The sequence below is a fragment of the Anarhichas minor genome, unplaced genomic scaffold, assembly GCF_050575085.1.
Source record: "Anarhichas minor isolate MPS153535 unplaced genomic scaffold, ASM5057508v1 ptg000006l, whole genome shotgun sequence".
Taxonomy (NCBI): Eukaryota; Metazoa; Chordata; class Actinopteri; order Perciformes; family Anarhichadidae; genus Anarhichas; species Anarhichas minor.
This window is the reverse complement of record NW_027466452.1, coordinates 5835653-5857898: the sequence shown is the minus strand read 5'-3', so window position 1 is coordinate 5857898 and position 22246 is coordinate 5835653. Positions and strand designations below refer to the sequence as shown.

The window sequence follows — 22246 nt, the reverse complement described above, 5'->3', positions numbered from 1 at the left end:
TCGTCAAAGGTATGCTATGTTGCATTGTGTAAAAAGGTGTAGAAATATATTTATAAAAATATAAATTAGAGTAGTATGGTGAGTGCAACTAAACAATAATGTATTATGACAATACAAAAACCCTCATGAGAAGTTTTAACCTTATTCTGTGCGAATAAACAATTCGCACACTTTACGGTGAAATGCCCATTTGTAAATACCATGTTTTATTTTGAAAGTTGTGCTCGGAAGTCTTGTCTGATATCCTGTCTGGGTTGACACTAGCTGCACAGTGTGTGTGCGTGCGTGTTTGAAAGTGTGTGTGTACTCGGCTTCCTGCTGCTGCTCGGTGTCCGCACACCGTCCGTCTCGTCAGTGTTGATCGGCTCGCCATGGCGGAAGGACGCAGAGAACAGCCGCCCCATCCCCTCCTCTCCTTACCACCGGCCAGCAAGCGACCCTGCCTGCGCCCTGCTCCCCGAGGTCCCGGCCCGGGGCCCGGCCACGGCAGCGGGTTGCCCAGCTCCCGGTTTCGTTCTCCGGAGTCCTTACTGGACTGCGCCGCGAAGGCAGTAGCGGAAAAGTGGGCCTTCGAGAGAGTGGAGGAGCGCTTCGAGCGGATCCCGGAGCCCGTCCAGCGCCGCATCGTCTACTGGTCTTTTCCCCGCAACGAAAAGGAGATATGCATGTACTCTTCGTTTCAGTGCCGAGTCGCCGGCGAGGAGGGTCCGTCGGCGGCTACCGCCGGAGCTGTAGGTGCTGGGTCCGGAGCTACAATCGCCGGCGGAGGATCTACCGGTACGACGGCTACCGTGGGGGCAGCCGGAGCAGTGGGGACGGGAGACGGACTGCCTTTCCGCCGGGGTATCCGGCTGCTAGAGACCGGTTGTGTGGAAAACGTTTTACAAGTCGGTAAGTGGAATATTATAGTAAAAACGAAGCGAAGCTTTTTGACACCAAACAGTGTGGACCGTTTCCAAGTCTCGGCTGCTGGATCTCTACTGGGGATGATTGATGGAAGTTTTCGCTGCTATCGTGGAAAGTATGCAAAGCGGCTATTTTCCCCGAATATACAACCACACTTGGCTCTGTGCGTGTTTTTAGTTTAGTGGGCTTACAAGGAAACGTTTGCTGTCAGTTTTTCGACCTTTTTTTGGCCCCTCTGTGAAAAGAGAAGCGAAAATAATGTCGCTTGCTAGCTTAGCCGAGCAGCTGCTGTTAAAAAATTAAAGGGCTTCTTCCTATTGTGGCTTTTCATTACTCCGGAGCTCTACCGCCGGCTGCTGCGTCTTTGCCCGGCGTTGCCTTGACACGTTGAAGCCTCGCTGTGTGCGTGTGTGTGTGTGTGTGGGTACGGGGTTTTCAAACACGAGAAAACCGTGTTTAGTCAACTATCAAGCACTCCCCTTCCTCTCCGGGGCTCCTCGTCGACGGTCGGAGCTGGCTGGAGCCGTAACCCCGGCAGGGGGGAGGCGCGGAAGGAGGAGGGTTGACAGACGCGGATACAAAAGCGTCGTAGCGTCGGGGCTTTATTTTTGTTTGTGCGAATACCTCGTTGCAAAAAAAGTCGTTTCTTCTTTAACTCGCCGACGGTTGAGGACGGCTTAGGCGAGGAACAAAGGCGGTTATTGGGTCCCTTATTATGATTAATCCAACGTTAATCCGTAAAAAAAAAAAAAATCCCCCCGCAGCTTTTTGTTTATTTGCCACGGCTGGTCGGACCGGACAAAGAGCGCAGTCGCCACCAGCGTGGAGAATACACGCTAGTGTTTTGTGTTGTTTTTATATTTATTACTCAAGTTAACCCGTTAGCACTCTGCCTATAACGCTAAACTGCGTTTTATTAGTGCGTTTACCCGCAGCCTCTCAGTCGCTTGCAACACAAAAGGGCTTCCCAGTCGAAATGATCGATAAGCGTCTCGCGTTTCCAGCGCTCTGCGGAGAGAGGGCTGTTTCCAAACAAAGGGCCATTCCGCACAGCTTCATCTCCACTCACGCTCTCATTAGCTCTCACGCACCCGGCTCCGCGCAGCCACATAATTAGCTTTAGACATCGGGGAAATAGCTGGGATGAAACCGATAGATTGTGGGGGGAAGACAAAAAAACTACAACCAGCCTTTTGTGGGTACCGGGAGACGAATTTTCTTCGGCCATATGGTGTGAGAGCCACTGGAGCTTGTCTGGGGGTTTCATGTTCCAAGGTATCTGGAGAGAGAGAGAGGAGGGGGGGAGAGACTGTGGCTGCTGCTGCGTTTCTCTGTGAATGCCTGTATCTAATTGCATCGTATATGCTTATCGATTCCACCCCCATAATTAAATGAAATTTGAGACTTGTGAATATGAAAGTGAGACAGTTGCTCTCAGTGTGTCACTGTTTGGCTTGATGAGTTCTGGTCCGTCTGAGGAAGTTGATTATGTCAGTTATTGAAGTCAGGCTTGTTTGTAAACCATAACTTTTAGTGAAGGGTGTTTGTGCTAGTTCGAAGCAGTGACCTACTTTTAAACACTTCCTGTCATTACAAGGACATCGACCTGCTGCTCACACACACACACACACACACACACACACACACACACACACACACACACACACACACACACACAGGTGAAACTGTATCTTGTGTGTCAGCAGAACTGGGGGAATAATCTGCTAATTCTGGTGCGTTCATGTACAGGATTCCATTGGAAATAATTCAGAAGTTTTGTAGCACATAATGCCAGCGTGCACATTGGGGGGATTTAAGAAACCGCACTCCCATTGGTTGTGAGCGTCAGTTGAAATTGTAAACGAGCAAAAAAAAAAAAAAAAAAAGCATACACACTCAAAAACACTTCCAGTCTTACCTGCCTCGAGTTCCCCCCCCCCCCCCCCCCCCCCCCCGAAGGTCAGCCATAAAGCAGGCAGGCACACGGTTTTGTCTTGTCTGTCAACAACAAACGCAGAAGACAGGGGCCAAATAGCTGTGTGACACCAAGATAAGATTTGGCTTGTTCCAACACTGCACACCATGGGAACCGGTTACTGTGGCGGGGTGTTCACTGACTCACCTAACAGGGGAACAATTGGTTTTGCTGCACAGCTGGATTTCGGATGGGCTGTGCGACCGAGCACGGCGCTCATTAAGGATCGTGTTACGGAACCTGTACAACGGCAGTGGCAAGATCGCTTTCACCCGACATGGCATAATATAATCGCCACTTAGAGTAGCAAGTACTTTTTTTTTTTTCTTTAAGGAAGCGAGATGGACTCGCCAAGTGCTCTTTGTAATAGGAACTTAGCCGGGGGGCGTTTGGAGCGAGACAAGGCGGCGTAAATGGTTTGTACATCAAAACCAACAGCTTTTATTCCACTTTAATTCAGTTCAGTTTGCTGTAAGTCATCATCTGTCTGCATGGAGCCGGGGCTGGGTGATGCTGCTGTTGGTTTGTCCGCTGGTGCACGACAGGTTGTAAAGACACCCACCAAGCACGCAACCAGACACACTGGAAACACTGAAGCGAGGCCATCACAAGATGTGATTTATATTTCTTTCGTCATTCCTCACAGCCATCACAAGCACCGCGGGAGCCCCTGTTCCCCATCACAACTCAAACTCGTCTGGAGACTTTGTCCCGGTTTCTCAGAATCGGCGTGCCTGAAGCCAGATCTGGAATTGCTCTTGTTTTTTTTTTCTCCAGGTAATTGCTAATGAGATCTAGTGCTAAGGAAGGGGGGGTCTGTGATCTGCTTCTCTACTGTGTGGGACTTGGCAGAATCGGTGTCTGAGTCTCAGAAAGTTTAAGACCAGACTAGGAGGAGTTTCCTGCTGCCCTTAAAGTTTATGCACCAGGGCCTCCAGCAAGCTGAGTAATAATAACATGGTTTGGGAAAAGAGGGTCGATTCAGTAGGAACTGATAATGTGTTACCATCAAAGATGTCCGTGTATGCATCAACAATTTCAAAAAATGAGTTGGTATGCCCCACATGCCCTCCACCCATTACACGCGAAGGTCTTTGTCTGTCAGCCTCTTTTAAGCGACACTGACGGATTGAAGAGACGTGAGCTCATCAGCAACTCATCGGCCCATGTGTTCATAATAATCTACTCCTCGCTCCGAGTCATAATAAGAATAATCAAAGCTAAGCGTGCTTGTATTTGTAAAAAAAAAAAAAGTAATTCGCACACACACACATGTGCACCCAGAAGCCCCTTCGTCAGAGCCTTATAAAGTCCTCAGAGAGCGGGAGGAAGGGATATAAGAGGAGGGAGGGATGGGGGGGTTCTTAAGCTTTGAGTCAAGCTTTGGGATTATTGGGTCATGCTTTGTTACCCAGCTGTAGAGAAACCCCTTGTTCACAGAAAGAAGAGGGGGGGGGGGGTCGTCGTGTGTGTGTGTGTGTGTGTGTGTGTGTGTGTGTGTGTGTGTGTGTGTGTGTGTGTGTGTGTGTGTGTGTGTGTGTGTGTGTGTGTGTGTGTGTGTGTGTGTGTGTGTGTGTGTGTGTGTGTGTGTGTGTGTGTGTGTGTGTGTGTGTGTGTGTGTGTGTGTGTGTGTGCGTGTGCGCGCGTCCCCTGTCTCTGCAACGTTACATAAAGCTGTAATGGGTCCCCGACGTCTTTTGAAGCACCGGTGACTCTGACAAAGCGCGGCAGCAAAGTTGAACAGGATTAAAATGTATGGGAGAGTCAGTCAGCCCACACTGCGGGGCGGCTGAACTCTGAGCATCGCACGTCCTGAAACCGCCGACTTTTAATCAGGGCTGGGTTGTAAGCGTCAGCACTTTTTGGTAGGGCTGCACAATTAAGTTGAGTTACACAATTGAGTTTTAATCGCGATCACGATTTTGGCTGCCACGATTAAATGAGCATGATCGTCAGCGATATTGGCGTTTAAAACGCGTGCTCTGCTACATATCAAATAAAGCGCTTCCTCAACTAACAGTCAGCCAACCACCAGGGGGAGAACGAGATGGGAGGTGTCATGCGCGCACCCTGCAGACTCGCTATTAGTAGAAGAGTAGAGACAGACAACAGAACGGACGGTCACGGGTGTCGCGTGAAAGCTAAATCTAATGTCAGGAGCAACAGGAGAGGAGCTAGCCCCTCAAAGGATCATCATCCGTTGTCTGGAAGTTTTTTGGATTTAGGCCAAGTGATGTTAACCAAGAACAAATCATATGACAGAGCGCGTTAGAGTTGTGTCTGCGCCGCATAGCAATACAACCAACTTGTTCAACCACCTGAAAAACCACCACAAACCACAGTACGCTGAATGCATTAAGGCCAAAGCTAACGTTACCTCACTGAACCTCCGTCCATGTCCAACGTTAACCCAGAAACCCATAACAGCGACCCTGCATAGCGCCACAGCGTATCATCCACCTCCCAAAGACACGCTGGAATAACGGATGCAATCGCATTTCATTTGGCCAAAGACGTGTGTCCAATAAATACTGTGAGCAACACATATTTATTTTTAGTTAGCCCTTTATTTTGGGTAAAAATGTTATTTATATTTTGCTTCAGGTGAATAAGAACCGTATAAGTTTTATTTTGATGCAGAGACGTACATTAGCCTGAATGTAGCACAACATGGAAGTGAAAGCAGTGTCCTTGTTCATTTAAACGTGAAAGTGCAATAAAAAGATGTTGTCCCTAAAATTAATGAATAATCGTGATCGCAATATTGATCAAAATAATCGCGATTATGATTTTGGCCATAATCGTGCAGCCCTACTTTTTGGTACCGATTTGAGTATCTCAGCAGTACTAAAAGTTGACACATCGGATCGTCATCCTTTTTCTAAATTTATTCTGGGATCAGACGGCATTCTAATCAATTCCAGATGATTTCATGAAGGCAACGTTCTTGAATGTCTTTTTGTGTTTAGACAATATGTAACAGTTGAGAATTTTGGAGACTTTTGTTAAATACAAAGTGGGGTTTGGGGATAATTCAATATGATGATGTATCATCACATATCGAGTTATCGTGACACACAATTACGTTGTCTAAACCGATAACTTCCCAACTTACGTGTCTCGGAGAATGTAACGTGAAATATTTTGAGGGAATGCCATTTGAAGATTACGGTTTTGTTTTTACATCACACTTCACATTACCACTCAGTTCAATGGAAACAGTGTAAATATGGAAAAAAAAAATGTAATTATTTTTTTATGATTTCATTTGAAACCGTAAAATACCTGATGAAATGAGAAAGAAAAGTTATTTATTGACTTACTAGAAAACGCACTATGTCGTAATATGTATCGTTATCGAGATATGAAATCACCTACATCAGGATAGCTGGCAACTAATGCAAAAAAAAAAAAATGAAACATTCTCAAGGTAATGTATCGAAAAAGCAAGTCCTTCCTGGAGTGACGTATCTAAATTGCTTCAAAACCCCCCAAAATTCATAAAGCAATGATATGAAACGGCAGCAAATCCTCAAATTCAAGACGCCGAAAACTGTGAATGTTTGGTCATGTTTTTGGCATATAGATTAAGTAATCAATCCGGTGGCAAAATTGTGACTTCATGTCCAATATTGCTTATTTTTCAGGATAGCTGATTGTTAGTGTAAGCATTTGATGGCCTTTGGAGAAACTTTACCCTGAAGTGTGTAAAAGAGCAGCTATTTGCATCAGATTTCCCATCATTTTGAACTTTTTCTTTTTTTTTTTTTATTGTGGAGGTCCTGCGAGGTTCCTACTTGTTATCACTTGTGTGTGTGTGGGTGTGTGTGTGTGTGGGTGTGTGTGTGTGTGTGTGTGTGTGTGTGTGTGGGTGGGTGTGGGTGTGGAGGGAGGTGTTGGTGATCGGTCTTGCCAGTATTTCCTCAGATGTAATTTCCCGGCAGAATGGCCGCGGGGTTGTGGAGCAGCTCGCGAGCCTCTGGCGTAAATCCGCTCTCCGATTGCTCAAGAGTGTTGCGCTTCAAGACCGAAGGAGGCGGTGAGCTCATCCTCCCTCGCCTCATCCCCCGATCTTTTCTCATGACTCGACACAGCTCATTTTCCCTCTTTCTGCTCTCCATCCTAATTCCTTCATCTGCTTTTCACTCGACGCAACTATATGTAACTCTGTCTTTTGTGCCCTTTTTTATATGTTCCTCTACACATCCTCTCCCTCTCTCCGTTTCTGTGCCTTGCATCAGTAAAAGATGACTCTCACTTTAATCATATTCTGTCTGTAGGCTTCCGCATAGTAAAGGGATGTTAGTGGGCCAAGGCGAGATCTCGGAGGGTTTCCTTTCCTTCTTCTTTGCTTTGCTCCTGCCGCTGGTCGAGGAAGTGTTGGTGGTTGGTGGGGGAAACTGGAAAGAGTCGGTCATGACTCCGTTGAGGGAGAACGAGGTCAGACGGTTGACAGCAACACTGACGGCGTCGGGATGTTGGCTCACATTTCCTCTGTGTAACCGTGGGTAAAGTCACAGAGGGCAGTCCCCTGTATGGCTGTAAGCTGTGAATGTGTGTGTTCTGGAGGAAGTAATGCATGTACTGTATGTGTCAGAAGATTTGACTGGTTGTCTTCATCGTTATAGACTGGAAATTATAGACCCTTGCACACCAAGTCTGTATATTTTCGTACATTTAAAAAATAGATGGGACCTCACGTTGTGTGAATCCCGTTTACACGACTCCGAAACTTTTGCCTTTCATTAATGTTTTTCGGAAGAGGTTGGATTTTTTCCGTTTTTTTTTTCAAAAATGGCCTCTTATAAGCTGATTGTCTTCGTCTCTGACACAAAAGCACTTTACGACAATCGAAAGTAAATAATACGGAGAATTCAAAGACTGTGGCTGGTGTGATCGCAGAACCGCGGGGACTCAGGGATGGTCACAAAACAAAGGATTTAACATTACGAAGCATTATACTGTAGTGATTGCCCTCTAGGCAGCTAATCGATAGCTTCTTGCTAATGTTCGTCATTCATTAGGCTCTTTTGGGATTAGTGCTGTCCATTGCACCCACGTAACTGACAGGGTCAGGTTGTCTTGTATTGCTAATTTGTGCAACAAACAGAATAATACAATGCATCAGACTCTGTGCAATTGGTTTCTGTGCATAAAGATACTTGGATTAAAAAAAAAAAATCATTAAAATGATTTCGAACTTTGTGTGAAAATGCATAGTATTTACTCGTAATACTATAATCTAAAGTACTTTTCCAAATCGTCCATTTTTATAAAACTTTTTGCTCTTTATTTGCAGCTTTAATTTTGCTTCAAGTCACATTTTATAAACACAAATGTTCTTATTTTTACTTATGTTTCTTTTGCCTGTTTTACGTTATCTACGATTCTATGAATGTACAGCCGTGTAATTGGATTCTTATGTCTGGCTGCTTTCGTGGTAAAGCCCTTTGAAACTTTGATTTACATTCTTTAAATGCTCATCATTATATTCATTTAAAGCAATGGTACATTTTCAACTTGCAAGTGCTTTAACCTTCACAGCAGTGGTAATTGTAGTTGGATGCTGGGACATTAATTTGCAAAAGCACATCTTTTCTTTACTTTCTTCCTCCTTAAGTGCATTTCTTCTTTATCTATTTATCCGTGCATATTCACAGCAGAGCCCATTCTGTGCCACGACTTAAGCCACTTAAGCACACGCACACACACACACACACACACACACACACACACGGGCTGTCTTCAGCCCTTCCCCGGCACACAACACAACGCAGACAGACAACATTTAATCAGTGTAATTAATTCTGTGCCCGCCACACTCGAAAAGAGAGAAACTGGTAAAACAACTCGTCCCCGCACTCTTATTAGCTCTCGGTGAGGCTGGTGAAAGATGAGGCCATTAGGACGACGCTCTGTTGTCGTATTCATCAAAGGAAGAGGCGCCTGTACGCACGCGTGTGTGCGTGAGAGCGAGAGTGCACGAGGGCTGATTATCTAAAATATTACTCGGAGGTTGTCGTTTTAGGGTTTCCTTCCATAACCACCAAGTAACAACAAAAAAAAGAGGGTTTGAAGCAGCAAACATATTCTAAACAGAGATCGGTTAGGTGTGTGGGGGTGACAAAGAAAGCCGGTTTTAAACCTCTCAAACTCTTTTTTTTAATATTCACACAATTGTTCGCATCACAGTTTGTGTGTGTCGACAGATCGCGAACGAACACCTTTGATTAATTTGTCCCCGTTCAAATAGTTATTGCAACCATAGACTAGACGTAGTGGTTTGTGCCGTCGCCATCTTTGATTACGACCTTCACCATGTTGGGTTTTCTTTGCAACCAATGAACAGAAGTTATCATGTTTGGATTGTGGAGGAGTGACGTAAAGACGCCGTATACGGCTCTGGTTCGCGCAGCAACCTGTCAATCACAATAAGCCCGCCCCAAAGCATACTCCGCTTTATGGTCTATTTGACTCTAAATGGATCATAATTTACTAAATGAACATCATGCTGTAATGAAGAAGACTTGAAACTAGAGATTGAGACCATAAACTCATGTTTACAATGTTTACTGAGGTAATAAATCAAGTGAGAAGTAGTCATTTCCTCATAGACGTCTATACAACCAGACTTCTTTTTGCAGCCGGAGGATTAAGGTTAACGGAGGTTGCATTGACTTACATTATGGTTCTTTCAAGCTCAATTCAGTAAAAAATAAGCATTGGGGCGAAGGTTTATAATAATTATAAAGCCGTCATGATGTGTTCAAAGTTTGGTGAGAAACTAGAATAGATCCAGTTGTTTGCCCTACTTCTTATCAGCTACATAAGACGTAATTAAACTAGTGCCAGGATGTTTTTCTAATAAAAGCACATATTTAAATAAAAATACAATTATTTATTCCTCAACCATTTCAGTGGTGTATTGTTATGCAAATAGTAACTTACAAACTTACAGAAATTTCAGGACGGTAATAAAAAAAGAAAAGTTACCGATAACCTTGCTGTCATTTTTAGTTCTTAGTAAGAAAATCGGCAGGACTGACGATAACAGAATCGACCAAGAAAATTGCAATCTATGTTTTTTGGAAGCTTATTCTCTGCTCTTTTGAGGTAAATGGCATTACCTCCTTGCAAAAGAAAAAGGTCTCCTGGGACATTTGACTATTTGCAGAGATGGGAAAGGTTTCATGAACTGGGTATGGATGTTACCAACGCACCATTGAATTAGTGTAAAAACTAGCTAGATTGTTACTTTGAAGCCAAAGAAGCTTTTAAAATGGAAGTGTTACTTCAGCGCAGCACCCACTCCCGTGCAATGAATCCCGGCTCTTTCCTCGCTGTATTTCCAGCACTGTGCTTCTCCTGCGTGCTCTCTGTTTAAACCTGGCCTTCGGGTATTTCAGACACACTTTTTTGCAGCGATTTTTCAGCTCTTCCATTTCGACTCCGGACTTGTTTGCAGTTTGCAAGCGCTAAAAAAAAGAAGAAAAAAAGGCATTCTTCGCCATCTGTACTGTTTGCTCAGCAACTGTCTTACAGTTGTCAGCACATGTGTGTTTATGGAGGCTGTGTGTGTGTGTCTGCAGATGTGATGAGATTAAAAAAACAAAACACACACACAGAGCATATAGGTTTTTTTACCACTCCTGTCCTGTTTTCACGCCCTCCCAGTCCCATGTGCGTTTCCTTCCATCTTCAGTGCTTTTACCTTGGGTGGTGGGTGTGCAATTATCAGCCGAGGTCAATGGTGGCCTTGTCCTTTTTCACGTTTGAAGCTGGCAGCCTGCTGCATTCAGGTATTGCACTGTTCCACACCTGTCTTTTTATTGTGTGTGTGTGTGCGTGTGTGTGTGTGTGTGTGTGTGTGTGTGTGTGTGTTTACATTTGGCCCCTGTCCACGTCTCGGAGAGAGAGGCTGGACATGAAAGAGAAGGCCGAGGCTGGCAGGCCGGACTATTATGTCCTCGTTTGGTTGTAATTGCCTAACAAATGTCGGAGAGAAATGGACAGACGTGGAGGGGGAAAGGGAGCATTTGAAATGCAAAACAGACCCCAAACACTCTGTCTGGTGATCCTGAATTCTATAATTGGGGGGGGGGTAATTTCATCTCATAACTCATTCCGGGCTGTAGCTTCAACTAGACGGGGAAAATCCAGGGTGATTTAGGTGAGGGAGGAAAAGCAGTGACGGTTCACATTGTTAAAAAATAGCAAAAAGGTAAATCTCTGGGGGGTGGCCCTCCTATGCGGAGGATGTGATTGTTCGTGTGGATTTTTACTTTATTTGGACTACATGAAAGACGAAGAAGTTGTCACAGTACTTTTTTTGTTTTTTTTGATTTTTTTTTTACCCCCAAATTCAAACTTCCAGTGTTATTGACCCGAACCTTTCTTGTTGAAGTGGGGGAGGGACATCAGCAGCATCACTCTCTTCATCTCTATGGTGCTGTTGATTACTTGATAGTTGGATGGAACGCATTCAAGCAGAACTCTCGTTCAAGGCGTCTGGATGTGCGTCTGTCTTTTTTTTAAATTATTATTGGCTGCATGCAATTTTGGAAGATTCCAGAAAAGCTGAAAGGGATAGTTGGGCGTTTTTTAATTTAATTTATTTTTTTACATAAGGCGGTATGACCTGTGGAGCAAGTTTGCAGCTTTTCGGATGGAAGGGAACATATGGGGCCAGCTAACAAAAACGTTTCAACTAAAGTTTCTAGTTTTTTTTGTAATTTAGTTAAAGCCCCAATTTCTCTCTCTCTCTTTTTTTAAAATTAACTTCTTTGTATTCAGTTCTATTAAATTGCTAAGTTTCCAATGTGGAGTTTGTTGACAGGCTAAAGAGAACACGGGACAAGAGACGATCTAACTTTTGGAAAAAAATACCTACACGAAACGCACCAAACGTGAAAGAGTCTTTTAAGTGATGTGATTATATATTTTTTCAGTTCCACATGTGCTGCATTTCGAGCACGGCATTCTCTCGCCGTTCCCATAATGCCCTTGCTTTTGCGTCCGCCGGTCCGTGTGCCGATGCTTTCCGTCTCACCTTTGAACGAGGGGAGTCGTGTGCTTCCATCTCCACTTGAGGTGGGTGGTTGTGGATCATATATCAGGCGCACAGATGGTCATCACAAATTTTTCTATCTTGAATCCACACGTAGTTGTGTATCGCAGCGAGCGCCTGTGTCCTATGTTCTTACCCGATCTCCGCAGCACTCAGAGCCACCCCCCCCCCCCCCCCCACACACACACACACCCACAACAGCGCTATTACTGCCAACAAGATGGACATGGGCCCACAGAGTCCATTGTGTGTGAGACATCCATTATTGTAGGATTAGAAACTATTTCCATACATCTGTCTGACTTTGATGGGAGGAAATGGGAGTCGACAACCACGCCGCGCGTCTTTTTCTGTTCGCTTGCCGTCGTCATGGCTTACAGAAAAAAATCACAGTTCTTTTACGTTCCTCAAATAGATTCATCAGCACTGACCCCTCCTCTTTTTTTTCTTTTCTTTTTTTTTAAGCAATTTGGTCTTTTCTGATAGCTAAGGTTTTGTCTCTCCCTGGTCATCGCTCCTTCTCTCCCCAAATGTGTGGATAAGGTTTTAAAGGAAGCACTTACCGCCAAAGCTACGAATAATTATATCACTTAGAGACCAAGTCCCCCTATTATGGTGATTCAGACTGTCAGTGTGCATTAGCAAATGGGCCGGGGGCCTCCTGTGTGGCGGAATTATTCCGAGTCGTGCGCTGCGTGAATCTGAAATGTGACCAGCGCCCCACTCTGTAAACCCCCCCCCCCCCCCCTCCCCCCCAAAAGAAGTCTCCTCCACTCTCATGTTCCTTTGTGAACGTAGTCAGTGCCACTCTATTTCATCTGACTGTTTACATACAGCTGCAAGCCTTTCAAACCTTTAAGATGAAATTATAACGATGATACAATTAAACAACTTTATTATTACTGCCTTCCTGTAATCCTGATCGTACTCATGAAAGTACTAATGCAGCAACTAAACCGCGATGAAGATCAACTGATCACAGAGAGTCAAAGGGCCAAACTAAGTGTAGGCCACCTGCTAACTCGCATAACGGTTTTACTACCTGGGGCAGCAGCAGAAGCTGTAAACGCACAGGCAACATAGGCCTCAAAAAAGTTCTTTTGCAGGGTTTCGATGGTACCGGTTGCCAAGTCGCTACTGGCAACCATCTCTGAGAAATTGGAAACCACTTTTTAACCCACAATCCACGGCTTCAATGCCGGAGGTGCCAACGGACGGATGTGGTGGGAGTCGGAACAAAGGTCCAGAAAAAGCATCGTTTGAAAGGGAGAGAGAGCAGATGATCAAACAACCAGCAACCTGATGTGTGAAGAACATGACATAACAGCTGCACCACTGCTGCTGTGTGTACCAGCAATACTGGAGATTCAAATAAATTCAGATAAAACACAAAGAATTATGTTATGTGTAATAAAGATTTTGGTCTTTTATGTCACATTGTCATTACTAAGCTGACTTATAAGAATCTTAATTATTTAAAGTAAAAGGTGACTAAAAATGGCCACCATGGTTTCAGTTTCGGCAATCGAAAGCTGAGGCCTGGTTACCAGCCTAGCCCTTAGCGTTGAGCTCTATCGCGGCTAACACGCTAGCAAACACCTGCTAGCTTACACCTGCTAGCTTACACCTGCTAGCTTACACCTGTAGCACTCACGTAGCATCATTATTGTTGATTTGGAGGTGTGTCTTACCACAATTAAGTTCAATATTCACTCTTATTATCTCTCCCTGTTAGTATCCAAAACAAATCGCACCAGCTAGTTCAGGTCGATTCTGTGTTTTTTTTTCGTGTCGAAGTGAAGCATTGTTGCTACCAGTTTGGGTATGCTAGCGTTTAGCTTCCCTCTAAAGAAAGTGATTCAGTATCATGGAGCTCAACTCTTGCGTTTCCTGCACCTGTCCGGCTTCTTTGCACCGTGTGAGTGAATATTCACATACGCTGGAACACACTTCACACTTCGTGGGGCTTTAACGTAAACATAAGGGTGGAAGATGCCTCCTCAACACTTGTTAGTTGAATGCATGCGTTAATGTGAACTTTTTTTTTTTAGCTTCATACATCATTCTGCTTTATTCCTCACAATTTCCACCTTCTACTTTTCTCCGCCTGTCCGCCCGCCTCTCTCTCCTCTTTATCTCCCCGCCTGCTAATAACAGCACTCTGTGTGGGTTTCTTTGGAGGAAGGCCTGCCACGGGCCATTAGGCTGCAGTCTCACCGACAAATGAATGGTTAAGACTGACTGCAGAGAGAAGAAGAGGAGGAAGAGGAGAGCAGGAAGCAAGGGTGAAAAAGGGCCGCGGTTGGGTACGAGACAGGATGGGTGAGGAAGGGTGACCAGAGAGAGGAAGAGAGGTTGTCAAGGAAGGAGGGATGGATGGAAGGGGGGTTGAATTGAGGAAGAGGAGAGCTAAACGGCAAATGTACAAGTATATAACCCACCTGTCACCTCTGGCTCTCCCCTTCCCCTACACACACACACACACACACACACACACACACACACACACACACACACACATTCACTCTGCAGTCACAAAAAAGCCAACGGGGTGGGAGGAACCTCATTAGGCTCTCAGCAGTCCATCACACACAGGAGAGAGAGAGAGAGAGTACTGAGCTCCATGGTGGGGGATGGGGATGCCCTGAGAAAATAGAGGAGCAGAGGGAGGAATGAAATTGAATTGATAGGAGCAGTCAAGTGCAGCTACTCTCACACACACGCACGCATACAGGGGACATTTGAGGACAAGCTCCCACCACAGACACACACACACACACACACACACAGACGGCTCCACTCTATGCGACATGATTAATGTGGTCAACAGCCGTGAGGATCAGTCTGGCCGGGACCTCTCACCTTCTAACACGCATGCACACGCACAACCCCCCCCCCCCCCCCCCCCCCGTCCCCCGTCCTCTTTCGGTGCCCTTTTTCTGGCTCGTCTGTTCACACACCCTCCTCACTCACGACCAGCCTCCTCGCTCCCCTCCTTCCACCCAAACAAAGATGGAGACTGATGCAGTGGATTTTTAAATTTTTTTTTTTTTTTTCAAATACCCAAATGTTCAATTTGACTTATAAAACATGAGGTCTTTAATAAAATAAAGTACTGAATATTACAATGTTATCGTTACGTACCCACATATGTGTGTCCAGGCTTTAATGCATGCTGCTTGATCTGAAAGTGATCGGATATATTTCATGGTCAGAGGAGCAGCTGTAAAACGATCCTTTCCTATCAATTCTTCAAAATAATAGTCTGCAGTTACTTTTGCTGCTTACTCCTGCTCCCTGCAGTGTTAGTAGACTTGTTTTAATTGAAAAGTAGCCGCTAACAAAGATCCCATACGATCTTCTACAAGCTAAAACTAAAACTCTCCCGTTACTTTGGTATGTAAAAGCTTTTATTTTAAAGCAGCGCAATCAGGGAACTGTTGGGTTTTTCGTCAGCGGCAGCTTAACGGCAAGTCTTGGCTGTTCTCTGCAGCTCTCATAAATTGTCCGGGTTGTGTCCACATGCTGGGCCACACCTCACCGAGTTCCCATCTCGGCGCGAGCCAGGACACCTCGGCATGCGGCATCAATCTTCGAGCGTGCAGACTGGACAGTTAATGTGTCCTCGCAAGATCGGAGGACAAAAGTCCCAAATGAGAAGACGAGTGTAACCACGGCCATTGTCGAGGAAGATTTCTTCCTGTAATTGAAAGTGCCTTTGCCAAGAGTCCAGGTCCTGGACTCTACCGTACACTGAGCAGAGCGGCACACACACATTAGGAGACAGACAGAATCACAGGAGGATGGCCTCAAGACGTTTGAACCCAAACCACTTAAACTGTCAGTTGGGACGAGGCCGGTAAACTGTCCATCACTGGAAGCACATAATAGGTTACTAAATGTCCACTTTATGTGTGTGTGTGTGTGTGTGTGTGTGTGTCCGTGTGTCCAGCGTGGGCATACATCAGTGAACACAGGGTTTCTAGTAGACGTCATGCTGTAACAGGATTAGGTGCCTCTCCTACTGCGTCACACCACATGACCATTGTAGTGTGTGTGTTTTATGTCGCGCCAGTGTGTCTGTACAGAACTGCTGAAAAGAGTGTGAAAACCTTTTGAGAGATGACAACTTTTCAACACATTGTTTCTTCAAAGTGAACGTCAAGTTTAAATTCTTCTTCACACATTAATTTTTGTTGATTTGTTTGTTTTCGGAGTTCCTTGCATGGCGTTGAACGCAGGAAAAAGATCCGACACCTTATCTTAGAATTATTTTTCCCCTTCTGTAACACTCTGCCCCTCCCTCTACTACACTCAACAAACACACAGGAACAAAGCCGCGTGATCTGTGTGTCTCCACCTTTTTTGATTTTAAAGTCTAATTTTAACCTAGTTAAATTTTGCCTGAACAAAGGGAGCATGTGGCGTGCTAAGCACGTTTTCTGCTATGGCAGCAGAAATGAAATCTGTGTGTGTGTGTGTGTGTGTGTGTGTGTGTGTGTGTGTGTGTGTGTGTGTGTGTGTGTGTGTGTGTGTGTGTGTGTGTGTGTGTGTGTGTGTGTGTGTGTGTGTGTGTGTGTGTGAAAATCAGTGTTCAAAGTGTGAGTTATCAGTGGGATGAAACACCACTGCTGTAACAATGGGCTGTGCTTTATGAAAGAAGCAATTAAATGGTATCTTATCTCATCTGCTTCCAACACCAAAAAGGCACTTTCATATTCTCCAGTTTCTCCTCCTCTTCTCTGCTGATTGGTGGACGGCCGAACTGTCCTTTCGTCCGATTGGTTGGTTAGATCTGTCCAACGTGGATGTGCTGCACAGTTTTTTGTTTTTTTTCTCTCTCCTTTTAATCTCTTTTATGTGATTATTAGGACATTTTTATTAAAATGTTTATTTTGCAGCACTTCGCAGACACACGCTAATGTTAATGTCTTAATGTTACTTGTTTCGTTTAGTGACTTAAAAGAATAAAAAGTCAAATTACGTTTTGTGCACCTGCCGGTGTATCCGTATTCATATTGATGACAGGAGCTGGTCCGATGGCCAGGCAACACATGAGCTGACTTCAGGCCAGTTAAAGAGCCGCATTATGCATGTTGTCCTTTTTTACAATGAAATGAGTGTCTAACGGGACCTTTTTAATCATCTCTTCATCCAGAGTGAAGAAGAAGTAGACGGATGAGAGAGAAGCATTGAGGTGGATGTAGCGGTGGAGGGGGGGGGGAGGGGGGTGTGTGTGATTGAAGAGGGGTTCGTCAGGATAATTCTCTCTGATTGGAGTCTCTGTCTCCTCTCTCTGTGCTGGAGCTGCTACTTACCCTTGACGTGGCCTCCCTGTGTCCTTATCCCCCTCTCTCTCCTTCCCTCCCTCCTCTCTCCTTCCCTCCCTCCCCTCTCTCTCCTTCCTTCCCTCCTTCCCTGCCTCTGTCCATCGGGGCTCGACAGGAAAGAGCCCGTGCGAGAAAAAGGTGGCTTCATCCCCACTGTTGTTTCTTATGGTTTGAGTCAGAAGGTTAGGATCCGGGAATAAGTTCAGGAAAGCGAGTGAATCATCTTGAAATGAGTGAACCTCCTCGTCGATGCATTAAAAGGTGTTTCGGGGAGAACAGTCCATCTGGCTGAATAATGTGATGACTGAGCTTACTCGAAGCCACAGAGCAACCGGCAGCTGACTGCAGTGTGGTTTCAGCACCAGGCTCTTTGCGGTCGGAGCGTCTCTCGGGCCGCGCAGATCGCATTTCGCCGACCTGACCCCGCTCTCTCCAGCTGACGGGCTTTTTGGTGAAAGAAGTTCTCAAATCAGAGTTGAGTCCGGCTGCTTTGCCCTTTGACTCTTTTGAGAAGAGAGGCTGCTTTGACTACGGCAGTATTTGAGTGCCGTTTTCTGTTCTTTTCTTTTTGGCCGTGCAAATTTATTTATTCATTATTATTTTGTTATTATTATTATTATTACTTTGTTTTACAAGTTAGGAAAGCAGTGTTAAAGCTATATCGGTATCAGGACTGAATAAGTCGTATCAGTGCATCCCTGAAAAGCACACGGTTTGGTTCATCGTTAACAAGCGAGGCTGCTCTGGGCGTGGCTTGGTTTTGGGGTCATGAGACAGAACCCCCCCAACACACACACACACACACACACAGTAACTGATGCCTGTTCACATCCACAGACTTTGAGCTGCTTCCCCCGTGGCTGCCACGCAATCCAGATATCCGCTCCTACACCCAGCTCACACACACACTACTCTGTGGATGTGATACAGACTCAATACTGTTCCCATTCACACTAAACAGTATTGAAGTATAGACACACACACACACACACACTCTGACGGACCCTGGCCTACATCCCTGAGGGGGTTCCCATGCTATTTAACCACTGCTTTTGTTGCAGAGGGTTCTAAAGCCGAGCCTGGCACACCTTTTAACTTACAAAGCCCATTTCAGTTGGAAGCCAGTGGTTACTTAAGCCTTGGGGGTGGGTGTGGGTGTGTGTGCGTGTGCGTGTGTGTGTGTGTGTGTGTGTGTCACGGTGGGAAAACCAAAAAGCCTATGACCAGACCCTCCTCAATTGTTCACTTCCTGCTCTTTTCTATCTTTTCCTGCTCCCTACCAAAGTAGTTGCAGGCTAAACGTCCTGCCCCGGTGCAGCGTCCCAGCTTGTCTGCCTCAAAGCTCAGTTTTTTTTGTTATTTTTTACGGTTATGAGAATCAACAAACGGGAATAAAAGCATGCCACTGTGGCGTTCTGAAACGGGGGTTGCTATGCATGCTAGTTAGGAGAACCTTAGGTAGTCCAACTCGGCGTATTGAATCTCTCCGAGGTGAAACCGGGCACTAGTTTTTAGTGTGTTGCCAGGTGACCGGTTGAGCCGGCTCAATAGACGGGCGACACAACGGTAGCTGGTGAGACGCTGAAGAATGCTTTTGATATTAAATAGCACGAAGCCAGGAAAGACTCTTTTTCTTTCTTTTCTTTTTCAAAAACCCCCCCAAAAAGGCTTGCCAGGGCCGGCTCTAAAATGCTCCTGGCACTGAGTGAAAACCTGTTACTTTATTATTATGGGAAGCTCCATTTCCCATGGCAACAACAGACAGAGATGATTCCTGTAAACTATGTAAAATCGGGAGGCGAGGCCCTCCTGGACATCCGGGCTGAACTTTAGGGCGAAGGCTGACGTCATCCCATTTAAAACACCGGTCTGATTCATTTGGAGTCTTGACTGCTTGAATGTGTGATTGTTCAAACTTTTGCTACACTTGTAGTTTTCCTTTAATGATTTGGATTTAATCAGATTAAGCCAACACTCTTGATTGTGGACATTGTTATACAAAGGCCTTGGTCGGATTAGTTTCTTAATCTCATGATCAGCATTAACATAACCTGATTAGCACACCCAGACGTTTGCTCACTAATTACCACCATTGCATTCCTCAATGTGCTGAAAAATGAGTCGACCCATCGGCCTTACAAGGGACGATTTAACAACGGCAACTCTGATAGTCGATGTAACCACCAACCTGACCCGCTATAGAACCATCTGAGATGCCCTCATTAGAAACTGTAAAGGGCGGGCACTTTAAGGGAAAATACTTGTCATATGATTTGGCGAATCATCCGTCAATCTAATTCTTACCGAAGCCAGTCGGGAGAAGAGAAAGGCCTTCAGTGCCGTTGTATAAACATACTCTCCAGTTGTGATATAACTGATGCTACTGCAGCATCTCCGTGTCGTTTGGCTTCCAGCTAAGACACGCCCCTAGCTGCCAGCAGCTCCTCACAGGGCGCTGATTGGTCCGTGCACTGGCTTACCGGACACAAACTCATTACTTGAAGCCTGACGAGATGGATTTTTCCGGTATTCTTGTGGCATCGCGAGAATCCAGCTGGTAATGACACCATTGATTCAGACACAAATGTCTTTTGGAAGTGCGCAGAAGCTGAAAAACGGGTTACTGCGACGACTTTAATTCTTAAATCAAACTTGATCTTAATCAGAGTAATCTCGTTGTAGCAAAGGCGTGCAAAAGGCCATCCAGGACGATAAAAGCCATGGATCAGATGTTGATATTTTCTTTCCTCCCTTTGGGCCTCAGTCTGTCTTTGTAGTCGCGTCTCCCTCTCTGCTCCCCACAGTATTGTGTCATGGCTGTCTGCTAACTTCAGGGGGAGTTCCCCCTCATTCGTCTGTCTCTTCTCCCTCAGGTCCTCGCACAGAAAGGACCTCTTCTTTTGTCATTAATAGTGTGCGTGTTTCTGTGTGTGTGTGTGTGTGTGTGTGTGTGTGTGTGTGTGTTTCTGTGCGCAAGGACAGGCTGCTTTGACATTTCTATTGAGTTCAAAGCAGAGAGGCAGGGTTTGTGTCACTAGAAAGCAACTGTAAGATCTCAGTGTCTGAATCTGTCACACACACACACACACACACACACACACACACACACACACACACACACACACTCCATGAACCTGCCTAACCCCCGAGCTTGAAAACTTAGAGCCTTCCTTTGTGTCTCTCTTGGTCCATCGTTATATGCTACTTCATTCCTAGCTAATGATCACTGCATTGACTTCCTCTCATAGAAACGCAGTCAATGGGCTTTTTTCTATGAAAAAAATACAACAGAAGATATTTGAGCTGCATACTACACATGCGTGCGCACACACACACACACCCACACACACACACACACACACATTGAAACAACACTGAGTATGTATTCTGATCAGACGGTTCTGTGCCCTGTGGGTTTAAAGCAAGGCCAGGCTATTTTTGGTGTCAAAGGAAAGGTGTTTTCATTCATGCAGGGGTATGAACACACTCTGAAGTCTGGTCAGTGACCGTGTGTGTGTGTGTGTGCGCACACCCTCTTTGATGATTGTACAAGAAAGGAAAGAAATCCACCCCATCATCAAATCCTTCTTTTAGTATCTGCAGGGCTCACTCTCACTACCATCTTTACTCTCTTTTGATTCTTCTCTGTGAACAGTTAATAAGCATGAAAGCCCTGTTATGTGTGTGTGTATATTTCTCAGCCTCCATGTAGACGTGTGCACTTGTGTATCCGGTTATGATGGCGCGTAGGGGTCAGTGTATCTTTAACATTACAATACACATCTCCGTGTTTTGAATTCAAACCTCCATCTCCCAATCTAAATGGACAAAAACCCACTCAAACGAGGCCTTGAGTTGCCAACAAATAAAGACCCACAGCATCGGTGTGGGCTGTAACAAAGTGCACCCGGAATACCAGTTTGAAGGCTTTTCAGACACATTGACGTCACTCGGCTGTTTGAAATGCTCTGAGTCAACAGTACAGTTCAGTGAGCAGCATGAGCTGCAGGGTATCGTACCTGCTATGTGTGCTTGCGTGTATTTGATTGGCCAACACCGCGTGACAAGACTGAAGCTTTTCGCAGACGACACTGTGCTGTTTTTACTGAGACTGCAGCAGCATTAATGTATCTTGTATTAGCTTCATCCGGTTAGATTCATACACACTGAGTGGCCAGTCCCTCCAACCAGTAGGTTTATTTTCAATGACACGATAAAAGATTGAAACTAAAACAGGATATTGAACTTCACAAAATCCATCTATTTCTTTGCTCTAAGAGACGAGTTCTCTGAGGACTTTTGCCTTTCTACATTCTCTCCATAATGTCCTCTGGGAGTCTGAAGGGGTGAAACTTTAATGGCCCCCTGTGTGAAAAAAAATAAAGCATCTGTTCCACAGATTTACCCTCCGCATCACCGTACATTACATTGCATGTAGCATTTAGTTGATGCTCTTTTCCAGAGAGACCTATAATAGTGTTTATAGTTTGTCACTGTCGCAGCGTTCACATGGACATGCGTCCTCTTTTGAAATGAGCGGAGGAAACCGCATACCTACGTATGGACAATCCTCCCAGAGCATGTGAGGTCTGTGCGGGGCTGTCGCACCGTCTTCCCAAACGCCATTCATTCTTATTGGGATGGAGATAACAGGATTAGTGCTCCGAGCATCCAGGAGTCAGCGGGGAGGGAGGGGGGGCCCTGCCTTTAACCCTCCTTCTCCTCCTGCAGACAATAGCCGTGTGACTTTGTGATTGTGTGTGTGTGTGTGTGTGTTTGTGTCCTGGCCCTTGCCAGATGGGACCAAGTTGTTCCAACTAAGAAAATCAGCAACACTCGTATGCATAGACACACACACTCAGCGATTACAGCGTGAGACACACATCATGGCAGAGAGAAGAATAATATTTAAAGTGTGACTACATTTTACTCGAGTAGATGCTGAGAACTCTCGTTGTCATAAATGCA

The 22246-nt window shown here is 45.3% G+C and overlaps 1 protein-coding gene across 1 annotated transcript in view; it reads left to right on the top strand.

Annotated features, from left to right (window-relative positions):
• The first annotated feature begins 273 nt into the window (after positions 1 to 273).
• Positions 274 to 22246, top strand: part of zswim5 (zinc finger, SWIM-type containing 5) — a 61486-nt gene continuing 39513 nt past the window's right edge. The window contains exon 1 of the mRNA XM_076080010.1: positions 274 to 891. Coding sequence (XP_075936125.1) covers positions 372 to 891 — 520 coding nt within the window. The 5' untranslated portion in view covers positions 274 to 371. The remainder of the gene's footprint in view (positions 892 to 22246) is intronic.